The 27351-nt window shown below is 46.4% G+C and overlaps 1 protein-coding gene across 6 annotated transcripts; it reads right to left on the reverse strand.

The window, feature by feature from the left end:
* Positions 1-27345, reverse strand: LOC116315339 (dematin). 6 transcript variants are annotated; one of them, XM_039621173.1, is made up of 18 exons: positions 26849-27345; positions 17705-17762; positions 14124-14174; positions 12980-13014; positions 12429-12509; positions 12209-12337; positions 10140-10184; positions 8878-9064; positions 8190-8234; positions 7825-7977; positions 7327-7442; positions 5685-5790; positions 4971-5050; positions 4850-4892; positions 4639-4646; positions 4492-4548; positions 4080-4160; positions 1-2015 (listed from the first exon to the last, which is right to left on the reverse strand). In XM_039621173.1, the coding sequence occupies exons 4-18, from the start codon at positions 12989-12991 to the stop codon at positions 1902-1904; spliced, it is 1257 nt and encodes a 418-aa protein (XP_039477107.1). In that variant the 5' UTR covers positions 12992-13014; positions 14124-14174; positions 17705-17762; positions 26849-27345; the 3' UTR covers positions 1-1901. The 6 variants fall into 6 exon arrangements, with proteins under 6 accessions (XP_039477107.1, XP_039477108.1, XP_039477109.1 ...); XM_039621174.1 differs by having other exon boundaries at positions 7327-7439; positions 12429-12512; XM_039621175.1 differs by having other exon boundaries at positions 4971-5029; positions 12429-12512.
* Positions 27346-27351: the final 6 nt, after the last annotated feature.

Here is a 27351-nt window from a genome sequence, read left to right on the forward strand (position 1 = left end):
TACGAATCCAGAAACATGTTTGATTTTTATTTGTTGCAGAACTTTGTGACTGCACCTCGTGGAGGGAGGAAATCACCTCTCTGGTTCTGACCTGCTGGCCTTGATTTACCAACACATTAAAAATGATTTGTATACCACCTTTAAATCCGGTCCTGAGTCCAGCCCGCGCAGGTTTAACCACCTACAGCTGTGAAACATGCTGATATTCGGTGCAGCTGGTGGATGTTTCATTACATCTATTTAACAAAGAGTGATGACGTCACACGTACGGAAGAGCTGAACTCGCCCGCCGTGTTCTCGTCAACATTCAGGATCTATTATTTCATTTTTAGTTAGACTCCATTAATAACAAACATGCCACTTTCTTTATGTAGGTTAAAAAATAGCTGCACATCATTTGGTCACTAAGCAACACTCGCAGACGCTGATTGGAGGAACCAGAGCTGTCAGAGCTCAGCCTGTGCTGCAAACATCTCTCAGAAGTGTGTGTGTGTGTGTGTGTGTGTGTGTGTACCTGTTTAGACATCTTTGTGAGGACAGAAAACCAGCATGTTACTATACTTGTGGAGACCAACAGCCTTTATGGGGACAAAGTGCCCGTCCCCGAGTTTAAAGGTGGTGTTAGTGTCAGGGTCACAGTTTAGGGTTAGGCATTCATTTCTGATGGTTAGAATTATGTCAATTAGATGTCCTCACTAAGATATGAAAACGTGTGTGTGTGTGTGTGTGTGTGGCAGTGGCTTCTGCTGAACTAGAAAGAAAAAAACTGGCAGGAGACGGTTTCATCGCAGCCAGCGGAGGCTGTGGATCAACGCATGATGAACGAGCTTCAAAGCAACCGGAGCCAACGAGAGGAGAAGAAGAAAGGGACCGCCCTTTGAGCTTAAAGGGGGCTCCTGATTGGATAGTCTGTCCTCAAACTCCGTCAGTAAGAGCTCCCCAGCTGTGAGGCGACTGTCAGCTGTACTGGGGGTCGGGTTGGGCGTGTCTATTACTTTAAGAAACTCATTAAAGTCTCAAAGTTTGTATTATTAGGGGCGTGGCCTCTTTGGTTGACAGAAAACTGCAGTTCCTGTAATCGTCACTTGAGGCAGAAATGATTTGTTCCTTTTAGTCAGCTTACCGTCTTTAATTAGCAGCTTTTTAGTACTTTTTAGCCTCTATGTTCTCATATGATGGGCAGAAAAATCAGTCACAATGTTTCTTTATGAACTCAGTTCAAGCTGAGCTTTTATATTATTATTTAATGTCTTCCACTTTTTGTTTTTTAAGGTCAAATAAAATGTCTAAAGACGGTTTTTATATTTTGTTGTGATTAAACGACATGCTGACATCATCAACTAAACCACGCTGGGTGAGTTTGTCCGCCGGCCGCAGGTTTAAGAGAGACGTTCAGTCTGTCGTGACTGAAGTCGAGCGACTGCGATCAAACCGTCTGCTTGTTTTTCTCTTTGATGCTGGAAAGAAGTGCTGTCACTATGACATCATAGCTGGCTAAGCCAATAGGATTAATTCTTCGTATAAAGATTGCAACAGGTTTTGTTTGTCAGTCCGGGAGCTGACTCGGAGTCAGCAGGAATGTTGGCCGGATGTCCGACTGTGGCTGGGATGCAGAGGTTCAGAGGTTCAGTGAGAGCGCCGACCCGTCACAAACCGCCACAGACCGCAGACTCGTCCTTGTTCTGTGATGTATTATTTGTGCTCGCTCCGTCCTTCATCGCTAACGTTCTGCAGATAAACGGTGACGTTAATGTGTGCAGCACTCGTGTTTCTCTGCAAACCTGAAGCCTCCTGAGGTGTCTACAAACTGAAGTGAGGGTGTCGGCTGATGATGACGATGATGAGTCCATTTGGTTCGATGTCCCGCCGGCTGGAAGCGAGGGACTGTGGGGCGAGCAGCTTCAGAAGAGACAGACCTTTTTTTTCAGGTCGTTCCTCTTCCAGAGGGAGAGGCGATCGAACTCCTCGACGGACATCCCGAAAACGCTGAAGAACTCCTCCTGAGAGAGGTGCCTCTGCAGGGCGAGAGACAGCCACAATCAGAGAGAGGGAGAGAGCGGGAACAAAGAAGCAGTGTTGCCAACTTAGTGACTTTGTCGCTATATTTAGCGAGTTTTCAGACCCCCTTAGCGACTTTTTTCCTAAAAAGCGACTAACGACAAATCTGGCGACTTTTTCTGGTGTTATTGGAGACTTATTTATGACGACTTTTTGACATGAAAGCGCGTATCGCTCTTACTCTCAACAAGCAGCGGTGCTGCCGTGGGCACCTCGCCTGTGCCAAAGCGCTCACAGGCGGAGGATAGTCCTCCCCCAGCTGCTATCAGGGCAGGAGATGTTCACACCTATGCCTCCAAACGGCAAATGAATCACGCATGAGCGAAGCTGCTGCTCCCACACTGACTGTAACGCAGTCAGTTCTTTTACTGTTATGTTGTTTTGTGGATCACAAGGTTTAAAACTACTTATAAACACACACACACACACACACACACACACACACACACACACACACACACAAAGTCACTCCACCAGAGTGCCAATTTCGGGTCACTTTTGCCGGTCCAAACCCGGATAAAGGAGCAGGGTTGGAATTGTGACATTAAAAAACAATAATTACTAAAAGAAATTTCATTTGTAGTTCTAAATAAATTCTAACTGCATTTAGGACGTTTTTTACTCACTTTGTCTCTTCCACGATGTTATTTCTCTCTCCAACAACGTAGGTTACAATTACATTAGCGTGACCAATTATGCAAATTAGGTGATGACGTCATTTAGCGACTTCTAGCGACTTTTAGGACAACCAATAGCGATTTTCCTTACTGAGGAGTTGGCAACACTGCAAAGAAGTCACTTGTCATTTTTCACCCTGCACCGACCCCACACTGCGTCTAAAACAACCCGACGCATTTTTCAAAGGTCGACGAGCATCAAAGAGTTTATTAACGAGGCTGCCAAATATTAAATATGATTCCAGCGTTGTGGTCCTAAACAGCCGGCGGACGATCATCTGAGAATATTTAAAGATAAGAGGAAGAAACATTCTCGCTCAGTCAATTTCAATAAATGTTTAATTCAATAAAACAGATTTTTCTGAGATGTGACGGCTCGCCCTGGACCCTGGATGACTCTGTCTGGTCTTTAAGTGATGACATATGAACCCTGCTTTGGTCCAAGCTACTCTGAGTTTATGAAGGCTGTTGTGTTTTTAACATGTTTTGTATCTTGTTCTATTTAATCTGAAACAGTCAGTGATTCTTCTCTCGGTTTTTATTACCGTTAATCATTTTAAAGCTCAGTTTTTAAACCCTCACGATGTAACTACAGCACAGCCCATGCAGCAGTATATTAATGACTAACCTCGTATTGTGGATGGATTATCTCAGTTGTTCTCCTGACTGAAGTTTGGTCCGTTTACAGCATCCTGCCATGCGACTGCATTTGTCCCTAACCATCGGGAACCCTCACGTTAACTTTTATCGAGTGGAAAAAAGTTAGCGTTCATCCTCCAGCTTCACTGTGCTAATGTTATGCTAACATAGCTGTGTAGCTAGCGATCACGTAGCACATCATTATATAGCAGCTAGCCCAACTTCAGTAACCCTACAAACGTCACAGCTGTTTAGTTTTCTGTCTTCATTTATGTTGGAAGTGATAGCAGAGCTGTACGTTTGAATGTTTCAGAAATCTCTCAGTCAGAACATGCTATATCATGTTTAGGTGGAAGCTAGCGAGCTAACTTCCTGCTAACTTCTAACTCTGTTAAATTTAATAAATCCTGTTTTCATGGATGCCTGGATCTTAAACTTAATTGTTACACCTGGTAAAGCAGCAATGCTGATCATTTTATTAAAGATGAATGAATTTAGACAGTTTTTAACTCCCAGTGATGCTGCAGTGTTCGTTTGACTTTGGGACCTGAAGCAGAGTTTGGACCTGGAAACAGCTGATGACATCAGACTAAAAGACCGGATATCGATAACGATGTGGTTTGATATCAGAACAGGTTCAGCAGCTCGAGTTGTACCGACAGAGACTTGGTCTGAGGAACACTTATTTGTTTGTCACTTTTTTACCTCCAGCCGTGTCCGATCCACACCAGGGGGCAGTTTGCTGCGTCCTCTGTGAGTCACCACCAGCACCACGTAGGGATAAACCTGCACGCAGACGCAGAGGAGACGTGACGTGAAAACCACATTGTCCTCGTGTCCCGCCGAATGGACAAAACAGCCTCACACATTTATCTACTCGCTGCGCCCGAGTTCAGACTCCGTGTGGAAACAGGACATGTTTAATACATCTGCCCTGCTCATTCCATATTCTTATTCTATAAGGGCAGCTTTGCACGAGTGACAGTTCATAATAATCCTTCTTTATCTCACACTGACCCTCAGAGATGCCCTCTATGACATCATAAAGATCCAAGAGTAGAAGAACTGGGCCAAACTGCGTGTTTACAGCAGCCTGAGCTTCGGCAGCTTTCTGTACCTTGTGCTCCAGCATGCTGGGGAGAGAGTTCCCTCTGTCCATCCTCGAGTCCCCGTTCTGACACAAAAACAAACACTATGATGAACACCGGCGCCAATTATTCATCAGGAGTTTCTGCAAACGAGGTTAAAATAATGGAAAGTGTACCTGAAGCCCTGCAGAGACACAAAGAGACACAAACAGTTTCATTATTTTCTGTTACGATGAAAAAAGTCGAGTCTGAGAGTGGACGTTTTGTGCTGATGTAAAGGTTAATTTTCAGCACAAAATGCTAAAATACTTCACAGGTGTAGTTTTACAGGTGTACAACTACACCTGTAAAATCCTGAACCTGAGCTTTCATGACGGACGTTTGTACCTGCAGCGGGTTTCTCCGAGGAGCTGAACTCGGCCGAGCGCAGCTGCAAACAAACACAAACAGGTTGGTGTCTTCACTCGACTTCGTTGTCAAACCTCAGAGCGAGCGCGCGGATACTCACCCTGGACAGGCCGCTCTTAGAGGACGCTGGGAAATACACGGACCTGGAGGCATTGGACCCTGCAGAGCAGAGGGGAGGGGCTGTGAGGGGGAAAGGAAACGCTACACATGTGCATCAGTCTGACCACCTGGAGATGTTTTGTTCTGAAAGGTTACGACAGTCACCTGTGACCAGGTGACATCACTTCCTGTTTCCACGATGCATCATGATGCCTTCACTGAAATCTGAACCCGAAACATTAAAACTGCAGTTTTTCAATTTGCACCAAAAGTTACATCAACTGATAAACTTTAAAAATGTTTTGCTGTTTAGAAAATTTACTTCTTGTTCACTTTACTTTCTTAAAAGTGACGCTCATAAAATAAGAATTTCAGGTTCAGACACTTTTACTAACAGCGCTTAGAAATCCTTCAACTTTGCAAATTTTCTTCGTATTAAATGATATTTTTGTGTTTTTGTGACGTCTTTGTCACCATGAGTGACTGTTGGTCTCCACAAAGTAGTGGTAGAATAGTTATGTTAAGCTATAAAGTTTATGTCTTGCATATTTTCCACAAACATTCCCATAATCACATACTGTGTATTATCTTACTTATTTTATATTTGTTTGTATTTTATTTGTATTTTTTGTATTTTCCTTCTGAAATCTGTACCTAATGCAAAAAATGTCAAGTGTGTGTGTGTGTGTGTGTGTGTGTGTGTGTGTGTGTGTACCGGCGTTGTGGCTGCGCTCCGGTAAAGAGCGTGTTTTCCTCCTCAGAGGCGCTGCAGACTTCTCCAGCTCCTCCTTCAGGATGATTTTGCCCAGATTGGACTCAATCTGACACGAGACAGAAACAGAAGACGACTTGTAAAAAGCATAATAATATATTCACTAAATGGCCTGTATTTGTATAGCGCTTTACTTAGTCCCTACGGACCCTAAAGCACTTTACACTACATTCAGTCATCCACCCATTCACACACTGGTGATGGCAGCTACGTTGTAGCCACAGCCACCCTGGGGCGCATTGACAGAGGCGAGGCTGCCGGACACTGGCGCCACCGGGCCCTCTGACCACCACCAGTAGGCAACGGGTGAAGTGTCTTGCCCAAGGACACAACGACCGAGACTGTCCAAGCCGGGGTTCAAACTGGCAACGTTCCGATTACAAGACGAACTGCCAACTCTTGAGCCACGATCGCCCCATAATCCAAAGTATTCAGAATACGTTACTGTCATTGCGTAACATAACAGAATATGTTACAGAATACATTTTGGGCCATGTAATCTGTAATCTGTAGATTTTAAAAGTCACCTTCCCAACATCTGCACGTTTGTAGAAAGACAATAATAATGAAAAATGCATCGAGCAGTTTCACGCAGGGATGGTTTTCCTCCCACCAAAGCAGACCCTTCAGCAGCGAGCTAACATGCAATAAGAGCCGAGGAGGACCAAACATCAACCTCCAGGTCTGAAGAATCACCCTGCAGCTCCTCTGGTGTCCAGCAGGGGCAGCAGTGAGTCGTCCCAGAGACTCCCATGTTACACAGACTGTTCTGTCTCTGTGGGGAATTTCCTCCTTTATAACAGCTGTTTATTACTCACCTGTTTAAATCCTATTAAGGCTTAAAGTGTGAGGGGCGTGGCCTGTTTGACTGACAGGTGAAAGGTGACACAGGTGACTGTAGCTGCTAGCTGTCTGCTAAGCTTCACCTGAACGGGGCCTCTGCGTTTTAAGGACATCATGTGACCAATAACATGGCTGCAGTGAGGTCACAGCAGACTGAGCTCAGCTGAACTGGGAGAAATTCGAGGATTTGACTGATTAGCAGGTCTCTGTGTTTGACTCCGCCCTCCAGCTTCTCGTGGTCACATCTCGTTTTTATGGTGAAAGAGGAGCCAACGTTAGACAGCAAAATGCAAAGTGCCCAGAATAATGGCTCGTGTTGTTGTTCAGAGTGGCACAGCTGGCTCCTACAGAGCTGACTGCAAACAGATGTTTCTGAGGGAGCTGAAGTGCTCTTCAGGAAAAACGTGGCTTTTATTTTGAAATGAGCCGTGCCTCTAAAGGATAAACACGACAGTGAAAGCACATTTAAAGCACTCTGACTGTTTAACCCGTGCACAGATTATCTCTGCACACATTCAGATCTCCATGATGAAGTCAGTGTTTTCAGTCTCCCACAAACCAAACAGCAGCAGTCCTCATGCTTTATTCATCGGACTGTGAGAGTTTTTAAAAGCAGCTTCTTGGACGTGAATATTTGCAGTTTCCTGCTTTTCTGACAGTGAAGGTGATTTTTGGTGATTCCTGACCAACATTCAAACTGCTGTAGCTCATCTGCACCTGCAGCTGGCTCCGGGTCTCCCACCTTGTTCAGCTCTTGCTTCTGAAGCTTTCTGAGTCCCCACAGCTCATCATCCAGCTCGCCATCCTCCTCCTCCTCCTCCTCGACTTTCTGCTCCTTCCTCTTCCATTCCTTTTCTGCTGAGAGGAGAGGAGTTATGGAAAGGAGAGCAGAAGAGAGGAGACAAGGGAACGGTGAGATGAATACGTGACAAGAAGCAGGAATAATCAGGATTTAAAGCCAAACGTGATTTTTAGATGAAAACCTGGAAAATCCCACTTTCCTAATGAACTGTAAATGTAGCACATTGATCAGAGTGTGTGTACATATGCACTTGTTTAAACATCATTGTGAGGACCAGAAGGACTAAATGCTGACGAGTCTGAAGCATGTTTGAGGCTCAAAGTGTGGTTTAGTGTCAGAGTTACAGTTGGGCCAGAGTGAGCAGCTAGCGTCGTGTCAGTTAGATGTCCTCAGTAAGATATGAAAACACGAGAGTGTGTGTGTGTGTTTGGGTCATACCAATCACGGCCAGCGAGGGGGGGCAGGGCCAGTAGTCGGTCTCGATCTTGGAGGGCTGGTTCGGGTCTGGAGGCTGAGCTGCAGGAAACTTTGAAGACTCGATGATCAAATCCTCGATGTGTTTCCCCTGAGGGACCGAAGAGGACGACACATCTGCACGCACACGCACACACACACACACAGACGCACACACACACACACACACACACACAGTGCATGTTAAAGCAGATTAAACACAGTGAAAGGAGGCGTGCTGTTTACGGGACAGCGGCTGACCCACATTCACTCGCTCTGTTTTCATTATGTTCAGCGATAAATTTATTGCAGCTTTTATTCTGAAATCGATTTGAACGTCAGTGACTCACCCTGTTTGTAGATGGGAGGCTTCTTGTAGATGTTGGTACCATTTTCTGAAAACAATAAAATCACATGTGTAACAGCTGTGCTCTTCTTTGCTTGCTAAACAATAATTACTGGTTTACAGGGTGAACATGAGCTCCAGAGGACGGCACATCTGGGACTTGTTGGGTCTGACTGAGTTTCAGGTGCAGATCTTTTCGTTGGTTAATGACGTGTGGTCCAAGTATCACAACACACCTGACTGGTGGTGCATGTACGGTGCAAACTGGACCCTGAGTCAGCACAGTGGGACATAGAAAACTCCAGATGTGGACCAAACGTCATCAGCATCTGGAAGCGGTCTATGTGCACAAACTGTAATTCAGTTTCACTGCTCACAAATCAACTAATAATCCCAAAAGTTGTCTTTTCTGGTCCTGACATTAGCGGCTAACACGTCTCAGACGTGGACGCTGTGCTGACGATACACTGAAGCTCATCTGGGAATCTCTGAATTTCTCGTTGTAGCCCCTCCCACAGGGGTGTCGACATTGTTTACACAGGTAAACACACGTGTTTGAAGAAATAAGTCACCTGATGGAGATGCTGTTGCTAACTGGGTGAAAACCTAGCTGATGGAGCTACATCTGCACCCTTCAGTACTGTTCTCCACAGTCAGTGTGGTGAGTCCGGCTTGTGGAAGCTTGTGTTTACCTGGCCTGTGGAAATGCTGCACGGTGCTCTTCACGGTACCAGACGAGTGCGTGTTGGGTGTGGTTGGTGTGTTTGGCGTTGATGGGGTGTGTGTGCTGTGGGTTCTGGTGCTCGGGATGGTGGAACCAGGCGAGGACCCTCCAGGTGATCGGCTCTCGAGCCACTCCCTTGTCTCCTTGGACAGATTCTGGAAACACAGAGGACGGTATTTTAAAAACGTGTCAGTGGGGAAATGTGAAGGCAGAGCCGATGATCCTCCTCAGAACCTTCTAATGAACATGCAGGGCGTCCCCATGAGGACTTTCTAAGACATGATGCCAACTGCCTCAACACGAACCGACCATCAAAGCAAGACCTCCTGCATTACTACCATCACTTAATGGTCCTCAATCAGAATTAGAGGCCTCTTGAACCTTTACAGAGTAAACCTTGGTCGTCCCTCATTAACCAAAGAACCTCCTTTAGTGTTAGTAGAAGAACCTAAGAGACCTTTAGGATCTCCTGATTGATAACTAGAGCCTCGTTTAAAGATAACTTATGAGAAACTGCTTCACATGACTTCAACCACCTTGAGGATTCCTTGAACTAACACTTTACAGCCTTAAAAGAAACGCAGTGACTCTTAGGACGGCCCTCATCAATGCTCTAAATGACCAACAGAGTCAGTGTGAAGAAGAGCTACCCAAGATATGACTATAAGTAATCTGAGTATGCCTGGAAGGATGCCGTCCGAACCCATTACTGCAGCCATGTAAGCCTCAAACAAAGAACTTCACACACATCATCCCTAAAATGTTTTAAAGGTTGTTTAGAAGCTGAAACCTGGAAAAGAAGCATCAAACCTTCTCAGTGACCACTGGGATGTTATGTACGACCTCCTCGCTGAGGTTCCACCATGTTCCTGACTAAAAACATGCCAACAGAACCACATTAATGTTGAGATGCTGCAGTGTGCTGCAGAAAACAGAGTCAGGATCACTTTCACAGAAGCTGGTCTGAGACAACAACAGGACGATGTGTCAGTGTGCTAATAACAACCCATCACACAGTCACACGCCCACAAAGCATCTGAGATCTGCTTCTGTCATAAGATCCTTAATATCTCACTTTCATTGTAGGGCTCTGATCTGACCTTTGACCTCATCACTAGTGCTTGTTTTATTGGTTTTTCTGCTGAGGTCTCTGCAGGGCTCTGAGTGTAAACAGGAAGAAACTAAGATAAACTATATGATGATATGTAAAGAAAGAATGGGGGGGCTTACCTCTGGGGAGGGAGGAGGAGAGATGGAGCGAGGAGACAAGGACCTCTGGGGAGAAAAGAGCAAAAATAGATGAAACGCTTGAAGCTAAAAATAGATTTAGAGAATGAAGACGAAGCTCCACAAATACACAAACTCTGCTTCTGACACCGACGTTGTTTCTTTTTTAAACGATTGCACCAAATGTAAATTCTAGAGGATTATGTTGCAATTTACACTTTGACCTGAAGGTGGCAGTGTTCTTTACACCCAGCGATTAAATCCAGACACAGAAATGCGTCTGTTTGCCTCGTTGTCATGGTAACGTGATGTGAAGCATCAGGATTAATCAGAGAAGCATTTAAAGGAAGAGTTGGATGATGAGCAGTGCAGACGAAGACCTGAAGCTCCGAAATCAGATTCCTTAAAAGCATTCTGTCTTTGCACTTAAACAGTGGCCACAAGGCTCCCAGCTGGGGGCGCGTTTAGGTAAATGTGCATTTATTTGCAGATGATCAACATTTAGCATCTAGCTCTTTGTTGAAGTCTCCTCCTTTGGCTCTGCTGTTAAAAACAAACGGGAGCTTTTTGAGGGGAGACTGACCTGTGCAGTCTGCATGTCCTCAGGTGCTGTGACGACAGCTCAGCAAAGCAAACGTGTGTCGTGACACAAAGTTTTGACTTTGTGCAGAATCAGCTTCAGCTGCGAGGCTCATCATTGCCCAGCAGAGCTTAAAAAGTGCTTTTTGTTTGTTTCAGTCATCAGTCTGCAGTAACCACAAGACTGTGACTGAAATCATTGGTTGCTGTGCTGGAAAGTCAAAAACACGAGTGAACAGACCTGAAAACAACCGAAAACCCACAAAACAGATGAAAGAAGGTGCAGCACACAAAACACAAAAAGCACTCTGACACACAATCTCTCTTTGTCTCCCTTTACTGCTGCTTACCCAACCCCTGACCCAATCTGCACCACAAAATACAATCACACACACACACACACACACACACTGGACTCAGCTGTTTTCATGAGCTGTCAGCTCTCTAAGCAGCAGATTGATGTCCGTGTTTGCAGCCAGACGCAGAGCTAACCAACCGACTGTCAAAGCAGCGACCTGCTGCCACGCCGTCTGGTTTCCACGACTCCGGCTCTGTGCTGAGCTACAAAGGTCCCGGAAGCACCGAGAAGAAACTATGGAACAACAGGACTTTACAAACTGCCCAAGCCTGTAGATGCTAAATGCTTCTGTACTTTCCTGTGAACAAATCTAATCTAATCATCTGATCACAGGCTGCATTATAAGGACAGTGAAACCAGCAGGATCTGCACTTTACTTTGTTTTTAGTAAATTTGCACCATTTAAATAACTCAAAGTTAAATAATAGCTTCTACATACACCTGCTCATTCAGAATTAAGACTTTTAATCTGTCTCAGTCGTCTCTGAGCTGCATGTCGGAGCCGTGCTGCTTGTGAAGTCAAACCAGCAACCAAAAGATGCACTAAGAGGACATCTGAGATTTAGTATCCGTAGCTGTGAAGAAGAAACAATCACGATGACAATGATACGACCACCGCCCGCTCCACAGTCTCCTCCTGTCAGTCCCACCGCCTGTTGTTCACCTAGGGGGCGCCCACGAGACGGTCCTCACTAAAAAGGAGTGAATGAAGCTCAACGGCTAAAATAATCATTAAGACAAAAAACAACAATAAATAATTTTGCCTTGTTTTGTTTTACACATCCAGCATCAGTGATGTGCTTCAGTTTTACAGGATGATATTAAGATCTGACTGTATTTAAACGCCTGCTTTGAAACAATAACTCCAGCACGCGTGCAGAAGACGCAGCTGACTGTGGCGGTTGGGAAATGGTTTGAGGTGCAGTGACGTTAGAACATGCTAATAATGACAAACTGCAGCTATCGGCTCCACCTCTTCAGCTGAAACAGGATAATATTAGAGAACATGTTTCCAGGCCAGAGCTCCACACGGTCCGCCTCATCTAAACAGCGCCCCCATCAGGCAGGATGTCCAGAGAGCACCAGTGTAACCACCAGCAGGAATCTCTAAACTACGAGCGGAGGGAGACGTCACCTCCAGAGGACTGTAGCTGTAGTGCGGCTGGTAGATCATCAGATCGGGTCTCTCGATGTCCAGGATGGCTTTGTCTCTCGGTAAGGCTGCCAAGTCCTTATAGCCGATAACCCCGTCCTCCACTCTGGCCTGGGGAGAGGGGGGGGGGGGGGATTACAGATTATTACCTCCAGATTAATCTGAAGGGTACGAGAGCGCGATCATGGTGTGTTTATCTCACCACGATGGCAGCAGCAGGGGATCCTGGGACGCTGGTGCCTCTGAGCGACAACACACTCCCCGGGGATGTCTGCGCCAGCTGCTGCTAACACACACACACACACACACACACGTTTGTACTTGTGTCTTTGTGAGGACTATTACTGCCTCTTACCCAGAGCCTAACTTGAACCTCTCCTTCCTAAAGGAGCAGGAGAAACGTCCTCACTGTTCTGCTTCTTCTGTCAGGTTTATTATTTCCAAGATGGAATTGAAAAGTTCTCTAACTTTATTTGTTAAATTAAAAAAAACCACCCCAGATGTAAATTTGGCCCATCTTCCCTTCAGCATCGCCTCCTCGTGCACCTCTGGACTTCAACACCAAAGATCGACTTATCTTTAAGCTGACACTCTTCTCATGTGGAGGAACATCGTTATTGAACCACCAGGAGGACGCTTGTTGGTTTTTATTGTTGAGCAGAAACATCGTCATGCTGCAGCATCTCAACAACACGGTCTGTTTGACCCCCCCCCCCTACCGACAACTATCAGCAAAAGAAACGTGTGGTTTACCTTGGGCATCATCCTGACTACTGACTGGTCAGTTCCTGAAGGAGACACACACAAAACATGATGTTAAATAAAGAATAACAACTCAGGCGTTTCAGTATGACAAAGCTGGAGAGGCGGAGAAGCCAGAAAGAGTGGGGCATCATGGGAAACTTTCCACCAACCTTTCTCACATCAGCACGTGTAACAGCTGCTCTGGTCCACACATGAAACATGAATCTGACAATAATCTCCTCTTTTGTTCTTTTACTGTGTGCTGCTGTGCATCAGTGTTTCTGTCTGTGATAGAAAGGCCGACACTGAGCAGAGGCTTGCGCTGATACGAACAGTAAATGACCCCCGGTGTGGGGAACGCCTCCACGTGTCAGGGCTGTGAGACGAATATAAAAACCATACGAGGGAATGAGATTCACACCTCTGAATATTTTTATCGTTTCTTATTTGTGACCCTGTGGATCGTGTCAAACGAATCCTTCTTTATCCTATCCTGGGCCTTGGTGCATCCCTCATCCTCCGGCTAAAACAAGACACCTCCCAATTTCCACAACTCTGTTGCTTGAGAAGCTCGCACACAAGAATTTCACTCGCATGTACTGTACCAGTGTACCTGCACATGTGACGTGACAATAAAAGTGATTTGATTTGATTTGATTTCCAGAAAGCCTGCAGAGGGGCTCATTTTCTAATGATTAAGCCTTATAAATCAGGGAAATGCAGAAAAAGACACTTTAAAGAAACAAACATGGCTCTGAAAGTCATTGAGAGTCGTTGCTCGCCAGCCGTTATCTGTTTAACAGCAGCCTTCACAGAGCATGTGCAGGAGACCGCTGTGCTACAGCTGCTAGGCGAGGCTGACCACGCCCAGGGCCTCTGCACTGACATCACGAATGAAATGAGCTGTAAATGACGGCGTGCTGTCAGATTACTGAGTGGACACTCAGCGCTCTGCAGCAGCTGCAGGGTTTCCAGGCCTGTATTGTCTGACGTGGCCGACGAACACAAAGGGATTATTCCAGAGTCCACAGCTTTGTCACACACAAACACATGAGCGAGGAAACCTGGGTAACAAGAGGTCAGCCAGCAGTGTGTGTGTGTGTGTGTGTGTGTGTGTGTGTGTGTGTGTGTGTGTGTGTGTGTGTGTGGTTACCTCAGGGAGATAAAGGGATCATGTCTGTTCGTCTTCGGGTCTCTTCAGCACCTGAAACACAAACAGAGGTGACGCTGGGACATCATGAACATAACATTAACGCTTCATCTCCAAACTCAAACTCTGGATATTTTATGACGACTTTATTTTTTACTGGTTCTCACCAATATAATCAGATGCAGCAGGAAACATAATGGTGTAAACTGTAAACAGTGAGACTTTTATCCGTTTATAAATCTGTAAATTAACACATGAAGTTCTCAGATTGAATAATAACAAAAAGTTTGTTTTAAATAAATATTCTTAATCTTTATCAACAGTTTCAAAACTGTAAAATTACATTTTTGTCAACATTTACTCAGTTTGTCACTAATTACATCAGACACGATTCAGACTTTCACATTTCTAAATCATTTCTGAAGAAGTTTCTGGAAGTTTTCACGCGTCCTCTACCCGGAGTGGAAAAACATGTACATCATCTTCATACATATAGATATATAGATATATATATATATATATATATATATATACACACACATATATATATATATATATATATATATATATACACATATATATATATATATATATATATATACACACATACATATATATATATATATATATACACACACATATATATATATATATATATATATATATATGTATGTGTATATATATATATATGTATATGTATATATACATTGGAATGTCATTCGGGCTGGAGAAGTGTAGTCGGATGGTAACAAAGAGAGGGAAGGTAGTCAGAACTGAGGGGATTGAACTACCAGAAGGCAACATTGCAGACATAGAGGACAGTTACAAGTACCTGGGGATCCCGCAGGCGAATGGGAACCATGAAGAGGCAGCTAGGAAAGCTGCAACCACCAAGTACCTGCAGAGGGTCAGGCAAGTCCTGAGAAGTCAGCTGAACGGTAAGAACAAGATCCGGGCCATCAACACCTACGCCCTGCCCGTGATCAGGTACCCTGCTGGGGTAATAGGCTGGCCAAAGGAGGAGATAGAAGCCACTGACATAAAGACAAGAAAGCTCCTTACCATGCATGGAGGGTTTCACCCCAAGTCCAGCACCCTGAGGTTGTACGCTAAGCGGAAGGAAGGGGGCCGGGGACTGGTGAGTGTCAGCACCACAGTCCAGGATGAGACAAGAAACATCCACGAATACATCATGAAGATGGCCCCAACTGACAGCGTGCTCAGTGAATACCTCAGGCAGCAGAAACCCAAGAAAGAGGAGGGAGACGAGGAACCATCATGGAAGGACAGGCCCCTGCACGGTATGTACCACCGGCAGATAGAGGAGGTGGCTGATATCCAGAAATCCTACCAGTGGCTGGACAAAGCTGGACTGAAAGACAGCACAGAGGCACTAATCATGGCAGCACAAGAACAAGCTCTGAGTACAAGATCCATAGAGGCTGGGGTCTATCACACCAGGCAAGACCCCAGGTGCAGGCTGTGTAAAGATGCCCCAGAGACAATCCAGCACATAACAGCAGGGTGCAAGATGCTAGTAGGCAGGGCATACATGGAACGCCATAACCAAGTGGCCGGCATAGTGTACAGGAACATCTGTGCCGAGTATAACCTGGAAGTTCTGAGGTCAAAATGGGAGATGCCCCCAAGGGTGATGGAGAATGACCGAGCTAAGATCCTGTGGGACTTCCAGATACAGACGGACAAAATGGTGGTGGCTAACCAACCGGACATAGTGGTGGTAGACAAACAGAAGAAGACGGTCGTAGTGATCGATGTAGCGGTTCAATGACAGCAACATCAGGAAGAAGGAACACGAGAAGCTGGAGAAATACCAAGGGCTCAGAGAAGAGCTCGAGAGGATGTGGAGGGTGAAGGTAACGGTGGTCCCCGTGGTAATCGGAGCACTAGGTGCGGTGACTCCCAAGCTAGGCGAGTGGCTCTAGCAGATCCCGGGAACAACATTGGAGATCTCCCAGGCCTCTGGTAGAGGACCCGAGCTTGAAGGATAAACCACCCGCAGGGGCGTGCTGGGTGTTGTTGTATATGTACACTTTTTTTTTTTTTTTTTTTTTTTAAATCTCCTTCAGAGTTGAATCCTCTGATGTTGTTCTGTCCCATTAAACTCAGCTTAAGTTTGGTTTAAAGCTCAATATTTTACAAAAGTTTGTCAGAACAGAATCAGGTAAAAAGAGCTTTTCCAGACGCCTCCCTGGTTCCTGGGATAATCCACAGCAGTGTTGACGATGGAGGATTTGAAGCTCGTTTTAAGCCCACGTCGCGGTCGGTGTGACCATCCAGATGTTGTGCTCTATATTTGTGTCTCCACGTTACAACATGTATAATATGTATAACTGTTAGAGTGCTGCTGCACTGTTGGCCGGGTCTCTGTTGAAAGCAGGTTTTTGATGTGAACGAGACTTTGAGCTGAATCAATAAAGACGTATCTATGATGTGATTCACAGATTCTGTTCAGACAGGGCGATCTCTGACCCATCCTCCCTCCCAGTATTGATCTCTGCTGGTGTCCAGTATCACTGATGATGATGAATAATTAATGTGTTAACAGGCGAATGACCAGCAGGAGACAGACAGACGGTCCGAGGGAGAGGAAACCTCCACCAGCTCGTTAGCAACTTTTTGTCTCCTAAAATGTCAGAAAATATTTTTAAAAAAATGGCGGTTATCATTTCCATCAGCACAGCGAAACATCTGGCTGACGTTTGTTTCAGCTGTTAAATATCAGATTTACTGACTGCACACTTTTGAGTTTTATAAATCTCAATATGAAGCAGAGTGAAACCAGGCAGGGACTTCTGGGCCTGAATGAAGCTAACGCTGGAGCATCAAATCCTGCAGTTCCTCCAGCATCCAGCAGGGGCAGCAGTGAGTCAGTCCCATAGACTCATGTTAGAACTTTACAGCAGAAACAAACATGTTTACAGCCGGATACACAAACAGTTTGTCTCTGTGGACAGTTTCCTCCTTCATGACACCTGTTTGACTCACCTGTTTAAATCGTACTGAGGCTTAAAGTTTGGGGCGTGGCCTCTTTGGCCGACAGGCGGCTGTAGCTGCTAGCTGTCTGCTAGCTTCACCTGAACTGGACCTCTGGACCGTGTTCGTGCTGTTGGAGCCTTTTGGAGCTTTTTAATGACATCATGTGACCAATAATATGGCTGCTAACAGAGCGTCCAGGAAGGCGGAGCTCCGGTTCCTTTGACATAAATTCTAGAATTTTCATTGGATGTTGCTGTTTAGAGGGTATCTGAGTCTGTGTGATGCTCCCATTCAAAGCTGGATGCAGTTTGATAACCAAGCTGTGGCCTGTTGTTCACTCTCTGACCTTCATTTATTGAAAAGCAAATTCAAGGCAAGAAAGAGATCAGTGTCTGTCTCTGGAGAGAGTTTAATTACAGTCGAGGGCTCCTGGTGATCAATACTGTGATCAATAAGGTGGAGGAGTCAGGTATCAGCTCAGTCAGTGTGTGCCGATCACTGTGATGGATCACCTCTGTAATAAACTGACAGACACATCAGACCAGCAACAATTTAAAGATCTTTATTGAAAAACATCAACTTACATGTTCGATTTCTGCCGATTTCCTTCTCAGGACCACGAATCCATCAGCTCAGCGTCTCCTGGAACAAAACCAAAGATGTGATTTCAGAAGAAGCAGCAGAAACAAGAGAGAACGAGACAAATGAGCCTGAAAGCTCCGAGGACGGAGAACGGACAGCCTCCTTCAGATTCACGTGTTTGCAGCAGACAGGTGAGCGCGGGCCTGACGGGCAGGTGAGGGGCGAAAAATAGAAATGCAGCCAGTTGATGTGTGACCCATCATCGGGGGAAAAGTCCTCCGAATATGTGAATGGACCTCTGAGCAGAGGCGGAGCTTCACGCTGAGGCTCTGCGTCTATTTTCAGACTCACGTTGTGTCGTTGCTAAGCGATGATGCGGGCAGGTGATGAACTTGGAAACGAAATCCTCGAAGACGGCCCGCTGTCCTACCGTGGGTGCAGACAGCGAACGCAGCCTCCTGCGGGCTGAGGGGGAGTTTGTTTTGCTCTGTAGGTCTGCCGGGACACACGGGAGATAACTCAGAGGAATGCTGGGAGATATCTAGGGGTTGCTAGGTTACCGCACATGGCCGTCCAATCGTCTGGCACAAATGTGGGAGAGAGAAACAAAGAGAGATGCTGCACCGACGCGGACCGCCCACCATCGGACCACTGTGACACAGCAGGGGTCACGGCCTCAGGTAAACCCCACCCGGCTGCTCTGCCTGAGAGCTTAAATCAAACTAAGTTCCTGTAGAGAGTCCAAGAAAACCGCCTCCTGCATCTGTTTGTCTTTACTTTCCTTCACGAGAGGAAGGGGAGCACACGCTCCACAGCTCAGCTCGCACCAACTCTGCTGCAGTGCCTGAGATTGGCACACCAGGATGTCACACTCGTTACTGACACCGAAACAATCGCATTAATCCACAGATACGAACGTTAGCTGTCCTCTCATCAACATCAGCGACCTGAGCGGGCCGCCGCAGGACTGTGAGCTGGTGCTAAATGTGTCGGAGCTGTGAGACGCCTCGCAGCAACGAGGCAACAGAAGAATTCAGACTGTGTAGGAAAACTTCTGTTTATCTTACTGAGGACTTTTAGGTGTCCAGCAGTCCATGAATGCAGCACAGAGCAGCAAACCGGCTCACATAAAAGATGCTGTCGACACAAATGGCAGGTTTAGATGTGCATCGGAGGACCGCTTGTTCTCCGGGGCCCAGTTTGTTTGTAATAAGCCGGTGACCGGCACTAACGACCCCCTCAGAGAAATTAGCCCAATAATTTACATCCAAACACAAAGAGTCAGAGAAGAAGAGACGACCTCTGAGGAGGTCAGCGAGCCGGTGACTTTGTTTCCAGACAAATCGCTCGTCCTTAAACGTCTGCAGAGTGCGAAGAAGAAGAAACCAGTGCACAGAAGCTCGTCTGTAATATTTAATGATTAAATCGTTTCTACAGCATCTCTTTATGTCACTGGAGCCATTTTTAAGCCGTCTCAGTGATGCTAATTATTAATGACCTCATGGTTGTTAATGACTGTTCATACAGCCAGGACCAGAAACATGTGGACACTGAAGGCTGCAGTTTGACATACGTGTGTTTAACATGAACACAGGTATGAATCCACCTTTCAGTGTGGACTCTGCGTTGGTTCTCCGGCTTCCTCCATCAGAATCCTGCATTTCTGTTGTTGGTGTAATAGAGAAACCATATTCTTATGAAGGCACGTGACGCCCTCACCTGCTGCTCAAACCTGTTTGAGAGTTGTGGCCAATCAGTAGAAATGTGGCTTAAAGGGGGAGGAGCTAAAACAGCTTGTTTCAGACAGAAGACCACTGGCAGGCTTATTTTGAGCTGTGCAGTCAGAAATAAACAACAAACACATCCACCAACTACAAACAACTCAAAGGAACTACTTCCTATCTGAACTTTTAAGGCAATGACACAAAAATTGTGTAAAAGAACCACATGAAGAGTCCCATGCATTTGGTGCACAAAACACTCCAATCAAAAGCTGCAGTTTCAGAGCCACACCGACGACCCTCCTCATGTCGAGTCGTGATGCAGGAAGTGGGTCAGACACTGAAAAGTGCCGAGTCACAGCTTCACGGTCCTCAAACATCCAATGAGCTCTCAGCGAAAGAAGTCGGACTCTAAACGTCAGCAGAATCACCAACTCATCTAACAGAGAAGAAAAGACGTGTTTAAAGAAGATTCAGAGACTGAGCAGCAACTTCAGGGCTAAAGAATGAAACCGACACTGAAGCACCAAAACCTGCAGTTTCTCTGACGTCCAGCAGGGGCAGCAGCGAGTCAGTCCCATAGACTCCCATGTTAAACAGCCTGATACACAGACTGGTCTCTGTGGGGAATTTCCTCCTTTATAGCAGCTGTTTTTATTACTCACATTACTTTTAATGACACTGCTCGACCAATAACACGGCTGCTGCGAGGTCACTGTCGTCTACTCCACAACGACCCATCCAGGAGCTCAGAGAGGAACCCAGAACTCTGAAGACCTGCAGGCCACGCTCGGCTCAGCTAAGGTCAGAGGTCGTGATTCAACAATAACAAAGAGACGGAGCAAAAACATAAAGGCTCACATCTGCTGAAGAAACATCTGGATGGGACAAAAACGAGCGCGGGTGTGGATAACAGCTCACTGTCACTACGCACTGAGGAGGCTGCTGATTGGCCGAGAAGCTGAAAGTAAAGTTTCACAAAATCACAAAACAGTGACAGCAGCTGTGTGTGTGTGTGTCTGTGTGTGTGTGTCTGTGTGTGTGTGTGTGTGTCTGTGTGTGTCTGTGTGTGTGTCTGTGTGTGTGTGTGTGTGTGTCTCTGTGTGTGTGTGTGTGCTGGCAGCGTCTTATCTCCGCTCACAGAGACGTGACCACACCCAGCCTGTCATCGTTTACGTAACGGCTGCTGTCATTGGCTGATGCGGATGACATCACTGTGTCTGTGGCGTGTTTGCTCTGACAGGAAGTTCATTTCCAGCAGAAGAAGAGATGAAATCAGCTGTTTTTGTTGCGTCTTCGCGTCAAAGTTTGGATTCGTTTTTCTGATAAACGAATAAAACCAAACAGGAAACGCTGGTTTTTACGGCGCCCCGCCAGCGTCCGTCTCGCCTCCGATCCTCGTGAGGTTTCTGAGGCAGAGATTTGACGCTCTGCCCCGAACAGACCCAGACTCATCCTTCCTTCTTCCCTTTCCTATTCCCTTCTTCATTTCATGGCTTCCTTTCCTTGCTTCCTTGTCTCCTATTTCCCTCTTGTCTCATCTTCTTCTTGTTTGTTGCCAAATCTCTACTATTCATGCTTCCTTTTTATTTCCTACATCCTTTCTCCCTTCTCCAACATTTTGTTTTTGTCCCTTTCCTTGCTTCATATCCTTTACTTATTCCCTACCTCCTCCTTTCATCCCTTCTTCTGTCAGATCTATTCGTGTGTCTTTATGCAGGCTCTGTCCTTCCTTCCTTAATTGCTTCCTTGTTGGTGTCCTTCTCTCACTACCTTCCTCCCTCCTTTCCTTTTAATCTCTTCCTTAAAGTTTTCTATTTCCTTTCCAAACTTCTGTTTCCTTCGTTATATCTCTCATTCTTTCCTTACCCCCTCTCCTTGTCACCTTCAATTTTCTTTTTTCCTACCCTGTTCCCTCTCTCCTTCTTTGATTCTTTAACTGTTTTCTTCCCTCTCTACACTCTTATTTCCTTTCTTGTCACCTTCATCCATTTCCTACCTCCTTCCTTTCTTTTCCTTTGCCCTGCTTATCTCCCTTCCTCTCTATGCTTCCTGTTTCCATCCCTCCTGTCCTAGTTTCCTTTCCTTTAACATTAACTCGTTCCTTCTGTCCTTCTCTCTCGCTGTTTTAAGGAAGCCGTATTTTATTTGATCATGTGACAGGTTTGATTTGTAGCTGTGTGGAATAAAAACAGGTCACTGTGAAGCGTCGGGGTCCGAGGGTCTGATAGAGGAGAACGTGTTGTTCTGAAGCTCGTCCGGCTGCAGGATATCAGCCGACACTTAAAATTCCTGCAGCCTAAAGGCCTGCAGCTCCGCCCCCTGCCTCATCCTCACAGCATCGACAGCCCCCCCTCGCCTCCTCGGCCCCCTGCTGCACTCGCAGATAAGAGCCGAGGCCTCCGTCGTGGTATTAAAGGACCAGGCTGCACTTTTACAACCCGAGGATTAAACTGGAGCCCAGAACACCACAACACGTCCCTGAAGTCACGTTAGGCGTCAGGAGCCCCGCCCCCTGACTCAGACCCTCAGAGGCTGACAGCTGGAAGCTGCTGCTTCACAGAGACACAGAGAGCTGCAGGATTCCCTACAGTAACACAATCAGACCATCAGACGAGCTCCTGGGAGCGAGCGCTCGGTGAGAGTAGGAACAAAAAACTCCCTCTAACAGGAAGAAACCTGGAGCAGAAGCACGCTCAGGGAGGGGCGGGGCCATCTGCTGTGACAGGTTCAGGGTCACGCTGCACACCTAACCTGCTCTGATCTGAGGTCAGAGGTCAGGTACAAAACCCGCTCCGACTGACCAATCAGATCTCTGGAAAATCGAAGGCTCCCTCAGACCTCAGCGCGCTGACAGTGACAGCTCTGCAGTGTTTGTCTACACTCAAGGCGACGGCCTCACACCGCGAAGCAACGAGAAGACAATGAATCAAACTCCTCACCATCACTGCACAGACCGGCGTCCAGCGTCTCCGCGGCAGACGCAGAGGAGGAGCTGAAGCTGCAACACAAACCTCACAGCTGCACCTCCAGCAGGTTCCTGTACGCGCTGCAGCACAGCCCCAAACTTTCTATTGTATAACATGAGTGAAGATGACTCATGTGTCCAGAAATAGAGAAGAGCGCCCACGCAGCACGGCGAGGCGTTCAGGGACTCTACGAGCATACGGGACGCCTCTGAGGACTCCACAGATGAGTGTGCACCTCTGGATATGCGAAAGATTTACAGACGCAGATGATTTTCCACCAAGAGCCCAAAAACCACGACAGCAGGAGAATGTGTTAACTGCACGAGACACACGAGCAGCCACGCTCAGCGCACACACGGCCGTGTATGACTGAAACACAGCCAGCTTCCACTGTGTGTGTTCAGGAGGGTCTGTAAGCATCAGATGATGTTCTCGATCTGATGTCACCTGATCAGAGCTGCTGCTGGTTACTGCAGCATCCTGTCCCTCTGTGGTCAGACTGACGTCTGCAGAATCAGGACAAAAACACCAAAACAACCTGAAGTTTGACACAAACTGAAGCTCTGAGATTTAAATCTGCTGAAGCTGCTCAGCAGCGTTCACAGCAACGTGTTTAAATAAAGTTAGAAATGTTGGAGCATCAGAGAAACTGTAACAACCAAACTGGCTGAAAAGCAGCATTCAGATGATTTTAATTGTGTTTAGATTCATATGCAAAAGGAAACATGTCAGCTGAAGAACGCTGGAAGCTTCTTCAGAGCAGCCTGACGCTCTGATGTCACATGACATCAGAGATACCAGGTGACATCAGGTTTGAACCCTGACAGAAACTCTGACATATGAATGACTTTCATTGACAGCAGCTAAAGAAACACTGATGGTGCCTGAACTCAAAATAAACAAAAGGTTATTCTTCATGTTTCACTTTTAAACCAATCAGAATCCAGCCTGCACATCACATGCAGTCATCACAGTCGGGCCATGTGCTGTTGTTTCTTTGGAGCTCTACAGAGACCACGTCATGTTATTGCTTACCCAGAATCCCAGTAGCGGTTTTAGATACGGGCGACACGGGCGGTTGCCCGGGGCGGCATCGTGGTGGGGGCGGCATCACGGGCATCGGCAAAAAAAAAAAAAAAAAAAAATGCTCGTATTCATGCTGCCCCAACGTCAGCCAGCGCATATTGGGAATGGCATGAGCTCCGATCGGTTTTCTATCGCCCATTTGCTGGGAGTAAGGGCGCCCTCCGTTTGCGAGGTGCGCCTGCTGCTTGCGGCACAGGGAGGAGAGGGCGGGGCGGCGGGGGATTCTCTGGCTGGCTGGAGCAGCATCTAATAATCAACCCGCAAAATAAAACAAAATAAAAACAGAACAACAAACACGAAAACACCAGACATTATAATACAGACTTATAATTTGCACCGATGTTTTTTCGAAATTCTATACACGAAAAGTGAGCGCGAGAGCCCTCGGTGCGCCTGCTCGCTGCTGAAGAAACTTTATTGTCATCTCCGCTACATACAGTCCAGTATAAAGAGAGACGAGACGACGAGGCTCCAGTTACAGCAGTGCAAGTAAACAAACAATAAATATAAGAAGAGTAAGAAAATAAATATACACTTTAGGACTCGGGGTAAAGGGATCAATAACAATTTAAAATTTATAATTTACAGTTTGATGATTTAAAGTCTCACACACAACCCGTCGAAAGGGGAGGGAGACCTGCTGCTTCCAAATAGAGCACATTTCCTTCATAATGTTGTAAATCCAAGCCCATTATGTATTCATAATTTGAATCCTGGGTTGTGTGAAATCCCAGAAATACACCCTAGACAAAGTTAATCTGTGAACTAAGGTGTAGGTCTGTTAGGTTATGTTGTGGTGATCCTTGGGTTGAGGGATGGGTGTTCATACTGGAGTGCAAAATTAAAACCAATGGAAGATGGACAAGAAAAGTTCAAAGCCATCAGGTGCTCAGTTTAGAAAAAAGAGAAAAGAAGAGGAAGAGAAACAAGCAAAAGATACAGGTAAGCAGATGTGTCACTGGATAATGGCAGGTCATCCTGAAACAATCAGAATCAGAATACTTTATTAATCCCTAAGGAAATAATGTGGGTTACAGTTGCCCCAAGAAGAAATGGTAAAAATAGCAACAGTAACAGACTAAACTCCAAACAATACATTATGTTACAGATTTTAATATTAATTAGTCATTGTCAGTTGTTGATTTGTCCTCATTGTATTAGGAATTATGATGGCTGTTTGGTAGCCGTTTGTATACTATGCATACTTTCTCTTCATATGTGTGTGTGTACAACAGTTTTATGTTAATGTACAATCCTTAATATGCTTTGTGTGTGTGTGTGTGTGTGTCTGTGTGTGTGTGTGTGTGTGTGGGGGGGGAGGGAGTGTTCGCCCAGGGCGCCAAACAGGCTAGGACCGCCACTGCAGAATCCTTCACTCCATGTAGCCAAAGACCGGCGTAAACAGACACACCGTGAATGAACCTTCCCCCACGCCCACTGACCCCGATGATCACGCTGAGACAGCAAACACGAGCGCTCAGATTTCAGGCGCGTGCAAAACACCTCAATCCCCAAACATCACTTTAACTCAGAGTTTCAAACATCAGGTTTGATGCTCCTCACGAAGCCCTCAGAGGTCTGCACACACACACATGCACAGACACACACACACACGCACACATACGCACACACATACGCACATACACACACGTACACATACGCACACACATACGCACATACACACACGTACACATACGCACACACACAAATGCACAGACACACACATACATGCACACACGCACGCACACACACACACACACACACAGTGTTTTCCAGCTCTCTCAGGACTGCAGGCTCATCATTCACAGCAGCACAGAGAGCTGATGCAGTTTACAGCACACACTCTGTTCAGCGAGGACCGGACACGTCAGAGCGCTGTGACCTCTGACCTTTAACCTCACCACTGCCAGATTCAGCATCACACACACAGTTAAAAAAAGCTCAGATTTTAAACAAGCCGCTTCAAATCCATCCATCTGTTTTCCTGTTGTTTCCATGACAACGCCTCTTTCCCACACCTCTGCTGAGGTCACGTGATCAAACAGTCATCCATCATCGTTCTGCACATGGACAGACAGAGGGACACTCCACCTCCACAATCAAACGCACCTCCTCAGGTCTGTCCTCTGTCTCACAGACTGTACATAAAAGATGGACATAGCTAAGGCGAGGTCACCGATTGGTTGCATGTTGAAGCCTTACTGTTAGCGTTTTGTAGTTGCCATGGTGATTTCTTAGCGACCAGGCTGTGTAAACACAGATGAATATGAATATGTACTCAGAGGCTGAAGGAGGCCGATCGCTGAGTTCTTACTGCAGAAACAGACACACGAGCCATCGAGTGTAAACACAGATTGAAACGTGGACAGAGAGACATGGAGGGAGGTAAAGGTACAGCCAGAAACAGAAAGACATGCAGAGACACAGAGATAAACTGAGATACTGTGTGGGGTGATCTCACTGACAGATTTATAAAGACCGAGACAGAATCTGGGTTTGACGATAAAGAAGAAGAGATATCACAAGAGACAAAAACTGAGATAAAGGAGCGACATAAACCGATCAGGATCAATCAAGAGAAACTGATAGAAGCTGAGATCCAGAGAGCAAACCACAGGAATGAGACCAGACATGCAGAGAAATCCAGCTGGACAAGAGGACAGGAAGGAACAGAAGAAATACAAGACGAGACAAACCGAGATCAGGAGACACGGAGACAGAACAACGATAAAGAGACGTGAATAAACCAAAACCAGTGGAAACAAACCAGCAGACGTGAGAAATCCCGGAGACATAAATCAGAGAAACGAATAGAAACACTTTTGAGAAGAAAGTTCCAGAAGCTCAGAGAGGAGGCTCGGTGAGGAGAAGACAGGGACGTGTGGAGGACTTCAGGGTGGAGGCCGGCCGGCGGAGTGATGCTGGATGAGGAGGAGTGTTACATAAACCCTCCTCCCTCCTCCCTCCTCCTCCTCCTCTCCTCCGCGTGCTCACTCTTCAGCAGCCTCTTACATAATTTCACACCGTCATCATCATCATCATCATCAGTATTCATCATCCTGACTTTAAAGATAACTGAACACCGGGAGGAGCTTGACTCTGTGTCCGGCGGAGGCGCACCGCAGCCCGGCGTGATCAGCGGCTGCTCCCCCGGACAAGGTCGACCTCAACCGGCGAGAGAGCTGGCCAACGTCCCGCTAAAAACTCCGCATTTTAACCCAACAGCATCCGCCTGAGCTCTGAGAGCGACTCGGACTCTCAGGATCAGCTTCATGCTGAGGCTGAAACAGCTGCTGCTCAGGAGGAAGCACTGAAACTCCCACGACCACAGTGTGTAACTCGTCACGGCAAGCACGAAGGTGAGTCTTACCTGCGAGCGTCAGCGCTGCTGCTCAGAAACATCCAGCAGCTCGTCACCACCTGCTCTGGGTGATAGCGGCACTGCGCCTCTCACTATCTCTGCCCACTACCCCTCTATGTCTCTCTACCACTCTCTCTCTCTGGACTGGTCCATTCACAGCAGCGGGGGGGTTAAACATGACGCTGCAACATGCCTGTGCAGGGGGTATCCAGCGTTTTTAAAGCGAGGTGGCACAAAGCAGAGCCAACCTGTGTGTGTGTGTGTGTACCAGTTTAGACATATTTGTGGGGACCACATAATGGAATGTTACTATACTTGTGTATAGTAACGTTACCCGTCCCCACGTGTTTGAAGGCATTTTTAAGACTCAGAATGTGGTTTAGTGTCAGGGTCACAGTTAGGTTATGGTTAGGCATTCATTTTGATGGTTAGGGAAAGCATAATTAGATGTTCTCACTAAGATATGAAAACGTGTGTGTGTGTGTGTGTGTGTGTGTGTGGCAGTGGCTTCT

The sequence above is a fragment of the Oreochromis aureus genome, linkage group 12, assembly GCF_013358895.1.
Source record: "Oreochromis aureus strain Israel breed Guangdong linkage group 12, ZZ_aureus, whole genome shotgun sequence".
In the NCBI taxonomy this organism is placed as follows: Eukaryota; Metazoa; Chordata; class Actinopteri; order Cichliformes; family Cichlidae; genus Oreochromis; species Oreochromis aureus.